Source organism: Apteryx rowi, unplaced genomic scaffold (assembly GCF_003343035.1).
Source record: "Apteryx rowi isolate R43461 unplaced genomic scaffold, aptRow1 scaffold_200, whole genome shotgun sequence".
Classification (NCBI taxonomy): domain Eukaryota; kingdom Metazoa; phylum Chordata; class Aves; order Apterygiformes; family Apterygidae; genus Apteryx; species Apteryx rowi.
The window spans coordinates 1,239,343-1,257,244 of record NW_020448309.1 but is presented as its reverse complement, the minus strand read 5'-3'; the positions used below and the strand labels follow the sequence as shown (position 1 = coordinate 1,257,244).

Below are 17,902 nucleotides of genomic sequence, written 5' to 3'. Positions count from 1 at the left end.
TGTTGTAGCATCTGCATGGTATTCCCCATCTCCTGCCCCTTCCCCAGTCTCTTCTTGCAGCAGCAATACCAAACTCTCACGTGTGGAAGGAGCTAAGTCTTTTCTAAGACCACACAGGTCAAAGTAAGGCTGACAATGATGGACTGAAAGGAAATCAGGTGGCATCAGACTTTGACAAACTGATCTGTAGGGCAAAGCAGAACCTGCAGGATGCAGAAACAAGACACATGCAGACACCAGGGACAAATAAGGGGCAAAAGTCATGATTTAGAGATGTCATTCCCAGGACCCACTTATGTCTGAGCAGAAGGTAACTCTCTCCCTGCTCCTCCCTCACTGCAGACATCTGGCTGTGAAGCAGGGCGTGAATGTTAGTCAGTGCCTCCAGGCAGAGGTCTCTCACACAGGCAGCCACAGGAAGTCTGTGTTGTAATATCTGCGAAGTGGGGTCCTTTCCAGGTATCCAGGGAATGACTTCAGCCACAAGTTATCCTTGGATGCTGAAAGCACTGAACTGAGGGCTGGCAGTAGTAATAAACCATTATTTTCTTTGCCTGTTCCCCAGCCATAAGAGGGGTTCATATTCAAAGATTGTCTGAGACCACACCTGCAGCTCAGCTTCCAAGTGTCAAAGCATCCTCCCTGAGAAAGCTGTAGCAAGATGCATGAATTGTTAAGCCTCTGCAGACAAGGAATAGTCATTACAAGGATGTTGACACGTTACCGGCTCTTCTTTTTGCTGCAGACGCCTCTCTGGAAACCAGATCTCCAGGATCCCAGGGGAAGCTTTTTCTGGCCTCTACAGTCTGAAGATTCTGTAAGTAATTCACTTCCTTCTGCATAGCTATCACCATCTCCCCTTGCCTCCCATAGCACCTTTATGCCGGGCACTGGCATTGGGACTTGGAGCCAGCCAGAGAAAGCTGCAAAGTTACAAGGCAGTGTAGTGTCAGTTCTTAAATCCAAGCTGCGTAACATGCACACTGAGTGAGGGGAAGCTGCATCCCATCCCAGCGGTGCCAGTGGCAGAGCCCACATGCCACTGGCACCACTTCCTTGCTTCTGCTGCTGCAAACTATAAGCAGATCATCTCCAGGGTACAGTCCTTCATGCCTTGTGAAAAACAGAGAATTTGCAGAGGTTCATATTTTGGATAAAATGCACAAAATATCCTGATGGGTTTCACTGCCCATATGTTCACAGCACTACAGATGTGGTCTCCAGACCCCAAAATGGCACCTATCTCTTCTGTACACTACAGCAGGGTCTTGGGACTGGGCTAGAACAACTCAAATGTCCAGATACCTGACAAGCACTTTGGAAAGACCCTGTATTCTGCTCAGCTTGGCTATCTCTGCAACCAATCTGCCTTTGCTGCAAACTGAGTGCCTGACTGCAGGCAGGCCAGATGGCCCAGATGGCTCTGGGAGGCTCTGAAGTTACCTGCCCCCGGGAGAGATAGGATCCTAGGGCAGTATGACTTCAGCCTGAGCTCAGCTGGCTCACAGGGGCAGGGTGGACATGTGCAGCTGGGTCTCAGGAGCATTGCAGCGTTCAGGCCATGCCTAGAAACTACCAAGGTAAATAAAGACTTAGTCATGGTGGGCAGGCCACCCACCTCTGTCCATTCGGTGGGGAGGGCTGGGACTGCCCATGCCTGCAGGAAGGCCTGAGTGACAAAGGTTACCAGCAAACTCCTCCCTAGGGATCAGGGGTGTCCCACTGGTCATGACTGTGACATAGTTTTTGCATCCATGAGACAAGCCCGCAGAGTCTGTGCAGAGTATTCAGCTGCAAGTCCCTCTTTCTCCCTTTCAGGAACCATTTTAAAAATCTCCTGCAATAAATATTTCATCTCCAAGGGGATGTTTTGAACTCAGCTGCAACGTGAAATTGTTGTAGCCGGCCCAGTTTATACAGAGAAAGCAGGTACAAACCTGCTCCCAGGATTAGAGAGTATAGGCTGTTTACTACGTCTTCTGAAGATGTAAAGTATGAATCCTGCCCTAAATCTCAGGGCTTAGAGACTTATCCATCCCCTGCATTAGGCAACAAATCAAAGGAACTGAGGAAAAACCACAGCTCTCCCACCCAATTTCAACAAGAGGAACTTTCTACTCAGGGAACTTGGAAGCTTTGAAAGCCGCTTTTGATCAATTTCTACTTGTGTCAGGCTCAGCTAACTATTGATGCAGAATATAAGAATGATGCCTCCCTTCCAGAGCCAGCACAGCTCCCAGAAGGTTGCAATAAAAAGAAGAATGTGCTCTCTCTGCCCTGCTGTCAGTGTGCGGATGGGCTCACAGACACCCCACATGCCCCACCATGGTTGCAGACACCAGGAAGGACAGGTTCACAAGTGGCCCCATTCCAAGAAGAGCCCTAAAGGATTAGAGAATCTGTCTCTGTATTTCCAATTGGGATACGGTTGCACAGAGAAACTTGCTCCAAGACATCTCGTGAGATGAAGGGAGAGCTGTGGTCAGTGTCCTGATGCTTTAGGACAATCTGTCTTACTTACAGTCAGGCTGTGCCCAGTGACAGAGGGTGGTAACTGGGCTGTCAGAGCAAGCCCCTGCATCACAACCAATCCAGGGCTTCCTTAAATTTACACCAAAACATCTGACTTTTCACATGGAGATATGCAGAGGACAAGCCCAGATCAAAAGCCAAGGAACAAAGGGTTGATGCTCACAGTGACTGGCCCATGCGGGCCCTGCTAGGGGGCTGTTATTTAAAGTTCCTGCTTTCTAAAAGCAGGGCATTGCCAGCCCTCATATCACTGGGAGCATTTCACTTTCTAAAGCTTTTGACACTTTCCTGGCCACATTTGCAGAGATATGTTGGGTTGTCGTGTGCTTTTGCTCTAGGAGCTGCTGTAACTATTTTCTGTAATGGTATTGCTGGCTCCACAGGAGTGAGGTCTTTAGATGTAGTTGTCAGTCCCCTCCAGGCTTCTGGTTCTTGCTTCCTTCAGGAACAGAGATCATCCACCCTCCTTTTATTCCTCTGCCACCATGAGAGTGAGGCAGGCAGTGAGGGCCTTGGAAAAGGTAAGCTCGTCCCTGGGAATTTGCTGGAACGAGATTAGAAAAATCTGCCAGGACAGACTTTAGGAGCATTCCAGCCTTAATCACATTGGAAGGGCTCTTGGCAAGGACAGGGCTTCTTACTGATTTCTTCAGCTTAGAAAAGACAGAATAAAACCACAAGGTGCTGAAGAAGGAAGGTGAAGGCCATCATGTATGCTCCTTCAGTTGTTTTTCTCACCAGGCAGTGTCCCTGCTGGGGCTGGTAACACTGCAGCAGGTTCTGCTCCATCTCCCCAGAGACAGGTCAGCAAACAGTGTTTGGAGACTAGCAGCAAGGGTAACCCCCTGAGCAGCTTCAACAGCCTTCCACCTGCAAATTTCAATCTGTGCACCAGCACAATGGCACAGGAGAAGGGGGCACAAGTCTCCTTCCTGGCATTGGCTTGCTGATGAACCATGAGTCACTCTACTTCCCCTTTGATCTCACTGGGACAAGGCTGTGTGTGTGTGTGTGTGTGTGTGTATATATGTGTGTGTGTGTGTGTGTATGTGTGTGTATGTGTGTGTGTGTCCAAGCTGTCTTCCACAACAGGACCCACAACCTCATTTGGTACTGCAATAAAATCATCAAAACCTCCTGTAGGAGAAAGTGCTTATTATTGCCATATTACTTATAGAAAAAACAAGGCAGAAACTGAGATCAGAAGCAGAGTGCCCCTTGCCAGCCTTCTGCAGAGTAGCTTGCGCCTTTCCTCAGAGTCTGGCTCAGGGCAGGAACAGAGAGCAGAGCCTGGACAAGGAAGATCTCAGGGTTGTCTCCCTGTTACCGTGCCCTTGGAGTGACTGAAAAGCCTTGCTCCCTCTTCCCAAGCCATTTTTCAGTTTCCTCTTCTCTTGCTGTGCTTCTCAGTTCCCATCCAAGCCACTGTTTCCTGAGGGCAAGACCTCACCCATTAGCCGGATTCTGAGATCTCCCCATTACCCGACAATCTGAAGATGAAACTAGCAGCTTCAAACCCAAAAGACTGTAGGAGGCATATGGTTGAGGCTCTTTGGGACTGCTGTGATGTATAGGATAAGTTATGGAAGTTTAAGTAGATGTCAGGGGGGACAAAGAGGTATAAATTCATGTGCATCATATAGCTGCACAGAGCATACAGAAGCGTGCTCTGTACCAGTTGTGCTTGGTACCTACTGAGCAACAGTTTGGCCCCAGTTACATCAATGGCCTAACAGGACTGCCATGAAATTACATTGTGCAGAGCATGTGTTTTACACTGACACAAGCTGCTCACCGCACTGGTCCAAGTCCAAATCAAATCCTTATCTCCAGTTCTCTGTGTGTTTCTCAGCCAGAACATACACACAGAGAACTTAGGACCAATAGAATCATTCCTAAAGTCATACACTTTTCTCTGAAATTTCTTCTCCACCAAAAAAAAACATATCTTGAAGGAGTTATCTAGAGAGACAATTTACAGAGTCCACGAGGCAGAAGAAATCAGAGAAATACTAAGATGAAAGGTATTAAGAAACAGCAACAATCCTGCCTCTTAACTGCAGCTAGAGCTGAGCCATCAAGCTTATACCTAATTTTCCTGACTCTGTCAGAAGTCAAGAGAGAAGAGCACCCTGAGAGGGTGAGTCACCCTTCAGCCTGTACACTCAGATGTTGGAGGTGCACTGAACTTTTCAGCAGATGCCAGACTCCCTCTCTCAGCCAGCAAAGACACAGAGACAGGTTCCAAGGCCGGATACCAAACCAGAGCCAGATGGTAATGGGGAAGTATGCTTTTTACCTCTGCCGACAGCATGGGGCTGTACAAGGCAGCACGCACCTGCAAGGACAGGCACGGGACTCTGAAGGGACTTGGCTAAGGGGAGTGACAACTGGAAGAGGCAGGATGCTGCAAAAGAGAGGCCCAAAGGAAAGCTCTGCAGACAGACAGCGATAATCAGCTGCACAGCTACAGGTGGGGACTCACTGGCAGCCCTGCAGAAACGGCCTGGGGTTGGTGGATCCCAGGAGACCTGAGGCAAGACTAACTTGCTCTTGGAGAAGGCAGACACCCTCTGGGCATGCCTAAATGGGGGTAAAGCAGCAGGACGCCAGCGGGGATCCTCCCACTCCTCCTGATGCTGGAGAGCCCTTGGCTGGGCCACACTGTCTCATGCTGGCCCTGCTCTGCAGGCATGGAGCAGCTGGAGGGCACCCGGGGGACAACAGGCAGAAGGATCAGAAAATGACAGGTCAACATCTGTGAGGAGACCATAGCAAACGCTGCAGGGGTTATAGAAGAATGTACTTAGGATAGTTTAGTCGAGAAGAGAAAAAGCTAAGGAGACATCCTGAAAGCATCAAGCACTGAGATATGCAGGGTGCTCACCCCCCCATCGCCCGCATCGTTGGGCAGGGGAGTGCTGGAGGGACCCTCTGCCCATGCCTTCCACCTGCATCTTCTGCGCAAGGCTGGTCCGTTGGCAGCACACATGACCCCCCGAGTTGCCTGGGGTAGACCAGGGGCTGCCCAAACCTTAGACACTCTGGCCATCTCTAATCCCTGCTCTAGTGACTTTAACCATCCTGCCACCCCACCCCCACCCCACCCGCCTGCTTCTCCCTGCATCCTGCCATTCTCAAAATGCTTCCCTCTTCCCCTTCCTGCAGGGATGAGAGAGAAAGGAAGGGCCCTGTCAGGCACTCCTCTGAGCTTCTCGCTGCCCGCTCTGCATGGACATGGGCCAAGTGCAGGGACCACCAAGCCCCATGAGCTTCAGCGCTGCTGTGCCCGGATCCCGTTCCTGCCTGGTGCACGCTGCAAGGCTGGTGGGACCCCTCCAAAGCGAGCGTCACTCAGAGAGCGGTGTGGGGCTGGTGGCTAGTGGGAGAGGCGTCAATTGTGCCCTGCCAAGTCCATAGTCGGCGGCCCTGGTTCTTCTCCCATGCAGTAAAACAGGAGTAACCAGGCTAAGCACAACTGCCCTGCTTGCCCAACTGATTGCTGCTTGTGAAAGGGGAGCAAAAGCCCCGACACCAGATGCCCTGGGTGCTCTGTGCCCTGCGCCTCTGTGCAAGCCGGCGGGATTGGGAAACTTGGCCAGGCTGATGGCAGGCACACAAGGACCAACACAACTTCGGGGGTTCCTGGATCCTGCCTGTGGGTTTGTTTCCACAGTCAAAGTGTGCTGGAAGGATAAGATACTGGTTCCTGTGGCCCAGCGAAGAAGAAAGATAATTCACTTTTTTAAAAAAACAGTGAGAAGGATGAGGGATCTGGTGATGGCCTGAAGGCAAACTGAGAGAACTGAGGTTACTTAATGTGAATAAGAGGTTAATGAGGACAGGCATAATCTTTCCAGGACATAGCTCCTGCAATAAGGAAGGAAATACATATCTGAAGGACGGGACTAGCAGGTTTTCAAGCAGATGGCACCAGGGATGTTCAGGATAGATTGCCTCCAGAGGTTTGGAGCTTCTGTCACAGGTTGGCTAAGATGTGACAGATGACAGGTGTGGCTGGACTTGGCTCCACAAGAGACTGCAAGTATTCAGGAGCTGAATCATAACAGGATCAGAGCTCATACCTGTAATGACAGGCGTGTCCCCAAAGGAGACAGGCTGGTGACTGGTGATGGTCACAATTTTTGCCATTTAATTTTAGTGTGCTAGGGCTTTAGAGCTAATGGCAGTCATGTGCATGTCCACAAGTAAACACTCGCACGGATCTTGGGCTGTCAAGGGGCCTGGTGCTTTCCCAGTCTTTCCAGAGAATTAGTCTGTGTTTAAAAAAGGATGGGAAACACCCTGGGAATTCCTCCACAAACCTGCCTGTGCAGATGGTCCTCTCCCTTCCCTCGGAGTGAATCCCAGCGCTACTGGAAGCGGGACCAGATTCTTGGCTCTGCCTACTCCTGCTGTCTCACTGCACAAAAACCACCTGGAAAGTGGCCATAAAGATAGGCCTCTGCAGAAACCATGCAGGGGTACAACCAGGGAAGTAGGTGTGTGGAGACTGGGAAGAGAGCAAGCAAAGAGCCAGGCTCCGCCACTACCAACAAAACATTGTGACACAGGGGAATAGGAAGAGATCTTTACGCACCAAGCCTTGAGTCAGGCCTGAGCTGAAGACAAGGGGAGATCTGGCCTCCTTTGCTTCCCTCAGCTGAGTGCAGACTGCCAGCAATGGATGCTCAGAGATGGTGGCTGATGCTCTGTGGTCTTCTCAGCTGATAGGAACATTCCTTTACAAAGAGACTTTGCAAGTGCACCTCTCCCAGAGGCGCTGTTCTGTGGCACAGCCGACCCTCATCCTTCCCCCAAGTGGGAAGCCCCAGGGTCTGTGCTTCAGTGCCAGCATCTCATTAGAAACCAGCTCCATTGGCTAGTTTGTCTCCTTTGCCATGGTGCTCCCCACCAAAACCAACTCCTTAGTCCACACTCTTCCACATTTGGAGCTCTCTGGAGGGCAGCACATGTGGTTTAATCAGAGGCTCTGGGAAACTGGAAACTGCCCAGTCCTTCCAGACCTCCTCCAGCTGCCTGGATGCCCCTAACCTTGCAGTGCCCTGACTGGAACTCTGTGAGCCAGGAAACATACATCCCAGCTGGCCACATGGCTGAGCTTGTGCTGCCATGGCTTCACACCACATCCCACCTACACACCCTCGCACATGTATCCCTCATCAAATGCTCTGCCACTTGGGCAGGATCGCCAGGCCCCTCGTTTTCCTGGCTGAACATGCTGCAGCAACAACAGCACTTACTAGCCAAGAAGGAATCCCACACCAAACTCAGTAAGGAAAGACTCCAAGCACAACCACAACCTGAGCCTGCCTCACCCCAAAATGAGGAAGGAAGATGCCTGTGTTCATCATTTTGGCTGCAGACCCCAGCTGGCTGCTGGGAGTGACCCACCCCACTGCACCATACCGAGACAAGCCTCAACCAGTCTGCATGAATGTACAGAGCCAGCGCTGCCCACAGCCTGCCTGCACAAGCGTACTGACCCTGTGCTGTCTACAGCCGCTACCACCCACACTCTGCCCTGTTGCTGCCCACAACTGGCCTCTACCAATATACAGCCTAGAGTGAGCCTGACAAGAGTGGCCTTACTCTGTGCCTACAATATTTCCTGGGTGGATGGGCCCTACCCAAAGGCCACCTCCACTTACTGCTCCTCCTCTTCCCTCCAAGAGTTGCAAGCACAGCAACTCACATGATCCACTGATTGGCCTGGACTGTGAACACACATCAAAAACATCACCAAGAAGGCCTTGTTGCCCCAGGATGGCAGGTTTGCAGAAGGCTTGGGGCACTCCAGGAACTGACAGAGAGGCCCTACCTCTTTGACAGCCCCAAGTCTGTGCAGAACATAAATGGCTCTGAGACAAAGGAAAAGATGTGGCACATCCAAGAGAGGCGCTCCCATGGGGAGGGAAGAGGAACGTGCAGAGGTTGGAATGTCTTTAATCCAAATGCACATGCTTCAGGCACAGTTGCTTCCAGCAATAACAGCCCTTTGACTGTGCTGGCTGAGTCACTTCAGCCTCCTAAGATGGGGACATTATCATGCACAGGCCTGTACCTCTGAGGGCTGTAATTCTGCTGAGACTGTCTTGTGCAAGGATCTTGATGTGATGGGATCTGATCCCAGCATTTTTCTGGTCGTTCAGGTGTGGTCTCTGCCAGTTAATAATCCTCCTGCTTCCAAAAATAAAACATGACACCATGGAGAGCTGTGATTTTTTCTGACCCATTAGACTGGCCTGCTGCAGACCACTGATTCAGTGTTTCCAGGTCTGCCATTGTCTGCAGTTCCATTATGGTCACCTGAAAAGTGCCAACCCCAGGTGACAGTGCACCATCCAGACCTGGTCTTGAGCACTCACTGACCTGAACGGTTCTTGATCATCATGTTCATCAGTGTCCTCAGCTTGCCCAAAAGACTCGCTGCTCTATCTGATAGTGTATTTGACAGTGGTTCATCAGTAGAGATCACTGTAGCCCCAAGCAAGGACATTTCTCTTGTCCCTCTAGTTGAAAGCAAGTTAACAAATCCAGTATTTGCCTCTCAGCAGAGCAGCTACCTTCTGCTCAAGTAGCTACTGACATGCAAATCTCCTTTCTCAGGAGACTGCCCTGCCCTGCTGCTTATCAGCACAGCTCTCCTAGACACCTGCCTGGGAGCAGCCTCTTGCAGTGGGACAAATGCAGATGCTATCTCCCTTGAGCTGACAGGATCCATCCCCACTAACTTCATGGAAAACAAGCCTCTCTGAGGTCAGGTTCCCTGCTTGGCTCACAGCAGCTGAGAAGAGTTGCCTGCATTCCCAAGCACAGAGGAGCAAGACTTACAGACAGCCTCAGCTACATGGTCCCTGTTCCTTCTACTCCCAGACCAGCACCTTCACAGAAGGGACACTGGCCTGCCCTGCAGTCCCTTAGCCCTGAGAAAAGTCACTGAGAGCTCTTAGGAATGTGTAAACTCAGTGATGGTCTTGCACTCCTTTGGCAAGGCTGGCTGGGAGTGCTATTGTGAGCATAGCACTGGGTCTGATGCAGTGAGGACTCACCCTCCCTCTCCTGTTGGCTCCTGACCATCCCAGCCATGGGCTCATGTTCCCTTCCTCTTAGCTGCCCTTGACCACTCTTACTCTTAGAAATGGAGCAGTCAGTGAATTTCTGTGGCATGTTTAGGTCCTGTAGGACTTTCCTTATGATGTCTCCTGATACAACTGGTTGAAGAGAGAAAATTGCACTCAGCACTTGAGAAGGTCTGCACCATTCAGAGTGGGAATAGGGTGAGATTGCTTCATGGGCACAAGAAAACAAGTTTTGACTGAGGAAAGCTGATGAAGTCTAGGGATTTTGTTTTAATTGGAGCTAGGAGCTGATGGAGAGGAAGGGACAGTGACAAATGCTGATGGAGAAAGGCTGAGACCATTTTGGTCTAGGATTTGAGGGTTGCTGTGATCTTGTGGACTGAGGCCCAGGTTCACAAACCATGTCTGTGCCATGCGGTCACTCTGTGACCTATCCTACAGTCCTGATACAGATCCCTGTGCCATTCTCCATGTACACGCCCTGGTACATGCAGCTTTCTTTCCTGAGGGGCTATGAATGCAGGGAGGGGACAGGGCATGCCCGAGTCTTTCATGAATGTGGAGTCAGGACATGACTGGTTTGCAGTGTTGTTCCCTGTTCCCAGTGCTGTTCATGTATGTCATCCAGTGACCCCTCAATGCAGAATGTACTGGTCTGGAACTCAGGACTCCTGCTGTGGGGTGCTCTCCTCAGTGACCCACAGTGTTGTATCCAACTTATACAGAGAGGTCATCCCAAAATAGGCAGTGCCACCATTCAGCCAGAGAGGGACCCTGTGACACTGTCCCAGCTCTCCATGTGCCCTGCTGCCTTCTGAACCCTTTTGCCATCATCCTTTTGTGGCAGCATGCAGACACCCCTCTGTTCCCGAGCCCAGGAAGAATCATGTCTTCCCTAGCCCTTGCCATAGCTTGGCCCTCAGGGCAATGTTTCTGAATGCATCTGACTGAACTTCATGTTGTCTGGGTTTCTTAAGTACATGCTGCACACCCCAATGGCCTGGGCCCCAGGAGACTACAGCAGAGAGTTGTTGTTCATGAATCTCAAGCTCACAACAGGCTCCATCCAGCCAAAATGGTTTTCCTTCCAGTCAATGGCAAGATGTCCAAGGTACTGGGTTGGCTCCTAGGTAGAGGAGAGGGACATGAGCAGGGGAATTCCTTTAGGAATCTGTCTATGGAGCAGGTGCCTAAATACTGCCTGTAATGAAATATAAGCACTTCAGAAAGCTGGTTCAAAGTGACTCTGGTACCCTGGAAGGACTAAGTGTGATGTAGCCAGGAAATCCAGTCACACAACAGCCCCAGAAACCAGATGCCACAGTGAGGGAGATGTGCTCCTACTAATGTTCAGGGACCTCCTTGCCATCAGCCCTCCATTCTTGGTGCTATCATTAGAGGTCTTGACAAAATCATGCAATATTTTGTTGCTGTTGTTTTTAAAATGGCCTTTTATGAGAAAAAATACAAGAATGAGCTAATGCGACATATAAGGCTTGACTCTAGTGACTAGGGGTCTGACAGGAGGTGTACTTAATACCAGACCATAAGAAAAACCATCCTGGGACATCCAGCAATGGTCAGTGCATGCCACATGTCTTTTTCTGCTCACGCCTGAGCTCCTAGTGAGCAGAGCTAGGGCTTTCCTGAGCTTTAGGCTGCATGTAGAATTTTGGATATAGTACCAGGGTGGCCCTGTCCCCTAGGAACTTACCTAAACCTGTTTGAAACTGTTTTCTAAATTTGCCCTCTCTGTATCATGCTCTGCTGATGAATTGGAGGTAATTATGTGCCCTGCAAAGAAGCACAGCTTCTTGTTCCAGCCTTGATGTTCAACCACTTCTCTAGCAGCCCTGCAGCTGTATAAAATAACGATGTCCAGCACTCCAGGAGTTTCAGAGATATCTGATGTGTCTTCCTTGAACATGGCTTGTTTAAATCCAAAACTGTCAGTTTGGAAACCATTCCATGCTGATAGCTGTCTGGAGAATTTCTCATTCTGTGATACTGCTTTGAGATGAGACTCATAACAGATATGAGGCACCATGAATCAAGAGTAACATGAGAATGGATATTGTTTTAATACTGACTCCTGACACTTCTGTTGACCATCTCCTAGCACTGAGTTCAGATTTTACAGCGACTCCAAGATCCCATGGGTGTCACCTCAAAACCTCAAATGTGGTTCCTAAAGCCACTTTCTGAAGCAGCAGAGTCTACAATTCTGCCCTGAATCTTATTTTGAACTAACATGGATTATTCTTCACTGGGCCACAGGAAACAGTATCTTATCCTTCCAGCACACTTTGACTGTGGAAACAAACCCACAGGCAGGATCCAGGAACCCCCGAAGTTGTGTTGGTCCTTGTGTGCCTGCCATCAGCCTGGCCAAGTTTCCCAATCCCGCCGGCTTGCACAGAGGCGCAGGGCACAGAGCACCCAGGGCATCTGGTGTCGGGGCTTTTGCTCCCCTTTCACAAGCAGCAATCAGTTGGGCAAGCAGGGCAGTTGTGCTTAGCCTGGTTACTCCTGTTTTACTGCATGGGAGAAGAACCAGGGCCGCCGACTATGGACTTGGCAGGGCACAATTGACGCCTCTCCCACTAGCCACCAGCCCCACACCGCTCTCTGAGTGACGCTCGCTTTGGAGGGGTCCCACCAGCCTTGCAGCGTGCACCAGGCAGGAACGGGATCCGGGCACAGCAGCGCTGAAGCTCATGGGGCTTGGTGGTCCCTGCACTTGGCCCATGTCCATGCAGAGCGGGCAGCGAGAAGCTCAGAGGAGTGCCTGACAGGGCCCTTCCTTTCTCTCTCATCCCTGCAGGAAGGGGAAGAGGGAAGCATTTTGAGAATGGCAGGATGCAGGGAGAAGCAGGCGGGTGGGGTGGGGGTGGGGTGGCAGGATGGTTAAAGTCACTAGAGCAGGGATTAGAGATGGCCAGAGTGTCTAAGGTTTGGGCAGCCCCTGGTCTACCCCAGGCAACTCGGGGGGTCATGTGTGCTGCCAACGGACCAGCCTTGCGCAGAAGATGCAGGTGGAAGGCATGGGCAGAGGGTCCCTCCAGCACTCCCCTGCCCAACGATGCGGGCGATGGGGGGGTGAGCACCCTGCATATCTCAGTGCTTGATGCTTTCAGGATGTCTCCTTAGCTTTTTCTCTTCTCGACTAAACTATCCTAAGTACATTCTTCTATAACCCCTGCAGCGTTTGCTATGGTCTCCTCACAGATGTTGACCTGTCATTTTCTGATCCTTCTGCCTGTTGTCCCCCGGGTGCCCTCCAGCTGCTCCATGCCTGCAGAGCAGGGCCAGCATGAGACAGTGTGGCCCAGCCAAGGGCTCTCCAGCATCAGGAGGAGTGGGAGGATCCCCGCTGGCGTCCTGCTGCTTTACCCCCATTTAGGCATGCCCAGAGGGTGTCTGCCTTCTCCAAGAGCAAGTTAGTCTTGCCTCAGGTCTCCTGGGATCCACCAACCCCAGGCCGTTTCTGCAGGGCTGCCAGTGAGTCCCCACCTGTAGCTGTGCAGCTGATTATCGCTGTCTGTCTGCAGAGCTTTCCTTTGGGCCTCTCTTTTGCAGCATCCTGCCTCTTCCAGTTGTCGCTCCCCTTAGCCAAGTCCCTTCAGAGTCCCGTGCCTGTCCTTGCAGGTGCGTGCTGCCTTGTACAGCCCCATGCTGTCGGCAGAGGTAAAAAGCATACTTCCCCATTACCATCTAAATGTTTAGCAGTAATGTTGAATGGCAGTTCCAGCACAGATCCTGCAGACCCTCACCACACATCCTTCACTTGGCAGAGAACCTTTGATTATTCTTATTACGGCCTCCCCGCTGCCTTTTTTGTACATCAGCTTGTCTCTCCTGTTGATAAGACAGCATATAATGACAGCATGTAACATCTTACTAAAGTCAGGGTAGATGATGTCTCCTTCTCCTTCATCCACACAACCTTGTGCCCTGTAGAGAAAAAAACTGGGTGGCTTTGGCAGATCTCATTTTTGACTGGCCAGTCCTGGCAGTTACTTGTTTTTCTGCTTTTTCTGTTGTATGTTTACAAATAACTTGATGATTGGACCCAGCTTTCTTCCAGAATTTAAAGAGAAACTGAGTGGCCTATAGCTCCCTATAGCTTCCCTTTTTTAAAGATTGCCTCCATAATTGCATTTTTCAACTTTCCTTTCATGACAGACCTCTGACTCATCTGCAGTAAAGCTACCAGTCTCATCGGTGGGAAAGTTTCTTGCTTGCATCAGTCCTTTTTGTGCATCCCTCACTAGTCAAAGCCATGCTATGTCCCTTTGACAGTGGTAGTAATTATGACAGTCCCTCGAGCACTATTTCCCTTTTCATGTTGTCTCCAACTACTCCTTGAAGGTTTTGGAAATAGAAACCTCAGCTATGTAAAACATTCCTTTCTTTAGGCACTTTCCCCAGCCCAGTTACCCAGCTGGGATGTGTTTCTCTTTCTTATCCACATGATCATGTGCCTGTGATGTACCAGTTCTTCTAGTAGTAGGGAATAGGTTCAGGACACAGGTTGTGTCCAGAGTCAGAAATCAGGCTCTGTCCAGTGACGCAGTGATAGACAAAACTTGTAAACTCACATATGTGGTGCTCCAGGTGGGCAAAGAGAGATGACAAAGGCTGCCCAAATTATAAATACCCTCAGGATACTGTTCTGCCCTTTTCTGAATCACTACAGCCAGTCAGACACCTGCCCCTGGGATGAGAGGACTGTCACCTAATCTCTATCCCTCTCCCAAGAAGTTGTGTTGTTACCCTAATGTCTATGGCCTTTCTCTATGCCCTACACTCACTTTCATTTCTGAGGAATCCTTGTAAGCCCTTCTTGTCCAGTCCAACAGATAGAGTCTTTGAAACCCCTGTTTTGTTTTTTTTTTCCTCACATGCCACCTGGAACAGCTCCAGTTTCTGCTGCAATTTGTGCCAATACTGCAAATCCCCTTAGTAAACAGCTTAGTTATGGAGTGGCTCCTCAACCGTTATGTCTGCTGCAGTCTCAAAAGTTGAATAAGAAAGCTACTCACAGGCTAGTTTCCATAGGCTCTGCAGAGGTAATCATCACCAGGGGAAAGATCTCTTACACAAGCAAAAATATGAGACAACTGAGCTGAAAGCACTGGTATTACTGTGGACTAACAGAAGGCACAGCTTCTTCCTCAGTGCTGTTCAAGCCATCAAAATGTGCACAATTCCAGAAACTCCACCTAGAAGCGCACCTAGATCTCTTCACCAGTAATACGTGTGCATTGTAGTGGTCCCTCTCCTGCCACATCCTCACAGCTGATCCCCAGCTCCCATTGCAGCACCTAACTCTCCCCAGGACCTTGCTGCAGGATGCTGGTGATCCTGGATTCTGGCCTAGCCTGGATTGCAAGCTCACCCGCTTGCATTCCACTAGCTTGCCTAAGACACCTGTGTGACAAGTATACTGCTTTCCAGCCCCTCCAGTTTTCTCAGGAGACTCCAAGACAGCTCCAGAAACAAGCATCAACTTCCTCCATTTTGTGTCAGGCTTTTTTTTTAACAAAGTTTTTTTTTTTTTCTAATTAAAGGATGTTGCAGAACAACCAGCTGAGCCGCATCCCTGCAGAGGCACTGAGAGATCTGCCAAACCTCCAATCTCTGTAAGTCATTAAAAATCGATGCTGTGAGCTGCAGAGTCCCTTGGGGGCCCTGGGTTCCCAGCATTTGAGTCATTAGTTCCTTTGTCAAGGATGTTCTGTCCCTTCTTCCTTTTCTTTTCCAATTAAAATAAAGATTACTGTCACTTTGTGTAGAAGGGAAGGGAGGGTGGTTTTCATGGAAAGAAGACTGTCTTGGTAAAGGATGTTGAAATTACAGCTCCCCATGTGTGCATCGTGATGAAAAGGCCATCAGAGCCAATGCACATTTCAAGGAACACTGGAAAATATCCACCCAGAAGGGGCTCTGTCCTCTCTGCTGTGGACCACGGTAGGGAAGGGATCAGCCAGGCAGCACAGAAGACACTCAGATCTGTCAGCATGCAAGTTGCATTGTTTTGCCTGGATAGAGGATAGTTATGTGAGGGTATAAATGCTTTAAAATACTTCCAGTAATCCAGCTGGGGAAAAAGATGAAGCTGTGATGGTACTTTTCTTCTAGAGTAACTATGCCTGCAGCAGGTTTGTGCTACTGTATTCACTAAAAGTCACACATCACTGAAATAGCTGCAGTTTTCCTGTGTAGAGACCTGCTTGCAGTCAGAGCTCTGTTCCTGGCAGTGCCACTGAATTTAGGGCACATATGTTTGGTCATCACACATGCCGGAATAAGGAGCTCTGCTAAAGCTTGTAAGAGCATTCTGAATTGGTTTTTCATACTGGATCACTGAAAAATTAACCTTAACCCTAATCCTGAATTTCAGTCCTAGCCTTACTGTGTCTCTTTACCATAGAAATGTTGGCTGGAAGCAGTCTCTGGAGGTGTCTAGTCCAGACTCCCACTTGGAGCAGGGCTAACACCAAAATTAGATGGGGCTGTTGTGGCTTTGTCTACCCAAGTCTTGAAACACTCTAAAGGTGGAGATCCCTGCTCTCTGGTGACCTGTCCTAGGGCTGCACCTCTCTCCTGGGGAAGAAGCTTTTCCTCATGTCCAACCTAAAACTCATGAAGTATGATTTGTGGCTGTTGCTGTGTGTTATATCATTTGGCATGACCCAGAAAAGCTTGCTTCCATCATCTTTAGTTGTAGGCTGGTAGTAGAGCTCCCCTTAGCCTCCTCTTTGTCAGGTTAAACCAGCTCAGCTCCTCCCAGCTCTCCCTGTGGTACTTGAGGACCCTGACTCAGTTACTAGCCCTCCTCTGAACCCGTCCGGTTCCTCGTCATCCCTCTTATACTGGTCTGTCCAAAACTGGGCACAGTTCCCCATGTGTGGCCTTCCTAGCACAAAGAAGGAGTTTTTTGTAAATATAAATTTAAATATTAATTTGCAATGGGAATGTTGTCCATTCAGAATATGCATGCTCTTGCTGCCAGGAGAGATTTGGAACTTTGTTGCTGCAACATCATTAGCAAATGGTTGTGGCTGTTATTAAAATGTATTGACATCAGTATTTGAAAGATGGGGAAAAAGGAAAAAAAGTCAAGATCCCCTACTCTGGAGCTGCAGAGATTAGATTGCTTTCCAAGTGATTTGAGACCCTCAGGGGAAGTGTGACATGGAAGGTGTCACTGCAGTGGGGCTGCTCCAGCAATGCCCCTTTCACCCCTCAGCCTCTCTCTCCTCTGCCCATGAAGAGCATCAGCCAACCAGTGTCAGCAGAGCCTACAGTTGGAAAGACCTAAATTTTGCATGACTCTGAAGTTTCCTCTTCATTTCAACCACCTGCAGGCAACCACTGTTGCTTGGGCCCCTACCCTGGGGAGCACACCAACTGATGACCACCTCAGCTAGCGCTGAGTGGTCACAAGCTCCTTCCCCTCTGCCAGCAGTCCCCACCAAAGTACCAGGTCATACACAAAGAGCGCAGAACACTCCAACAAGCTACGCACATCACTTTTGGGGTTCATTTAAGGCTCAGGGTGGGAGGAAGGTTTGTCTTGGATCAACACAGTGAACAAATGCTGAGGCATTGCAGGGTAAGCTGCCGGACTGCCAGACATCTGTGGCACTCAGGGATGGGGAGAAAGCGTTGCTGAAGCTGAATGAGCTTGAACCTGAATTTGTCCAAAGAGGTGCCTGCTCTTAGCGCACTTTGAGGCCACCTAGTCCGGTAGCTCTACTGGGTGTCCTCTAAGCTGGGTGAGGAAGGAGTGTGCAGGCAAGCTGGGATCTGGTATTCTTCCTGTAGAAACTGAACAGCAGGAGAAAATTTCAAGATGAAATAAGCTGTTTCAGACAACTGGAGCGAGACTAGTCTTGGAATAAAATCAGAAGGCTGTGTATCAGGGCTAACCATGTCTGGTTAGGACATGCCTAATGCCTGTTATATTAGGACTGGTTTTAGCAGAGCCACAGCAGCAGGGGCAAGAGAGGTTCCTGCAAAACAGTCATGTCTCCTCTGCGGCTGGAGCACGCTGCCCCAGCCAGCACACTCCCACCAGGGCCCCTGGCATGTCCTCCCTTCCAGGGACTGAGGCAACTGAGCAGGGATCTGCCTTTCTCTGGCACCCTTGGTATTTTTGAACCAATCTGTTTGTGCTCTTATTTCCCTCCCAAAGTTTACCTCAGCCCCCCACTGCTAGTAGTTTAGCCAGCCTTTCTTTCTGGCAGTGTGCAAGCCTC

General features: G+C 49.9%; 1 protein-coding gene across 1 annotated transcript in view; it reads left to right on the top strand.

Annotated features, from left to right (window-relative positions):
- The window catches only part of LGR6 (leucine rich repeat containing G protein-coupled receptor 6), a 160,450-nt gene that overhangs the window by 66,430 nt on the left and 76,118 nt on the right, over positions 1–17,902 (top strand). Inside the window, exons 3-4 of the mRNA XM_026063796.1 lie at positions 746–817; positions 15,209–15,280. Coding sequence (XP_025919581.1) covers positions 746–817; positions 15,209–15,280 — 144 coding nt within the window. The remainder of the gene's footprint in view (positions 1–745; positions 818–15,208; positions 15,281–17,902) is intronic.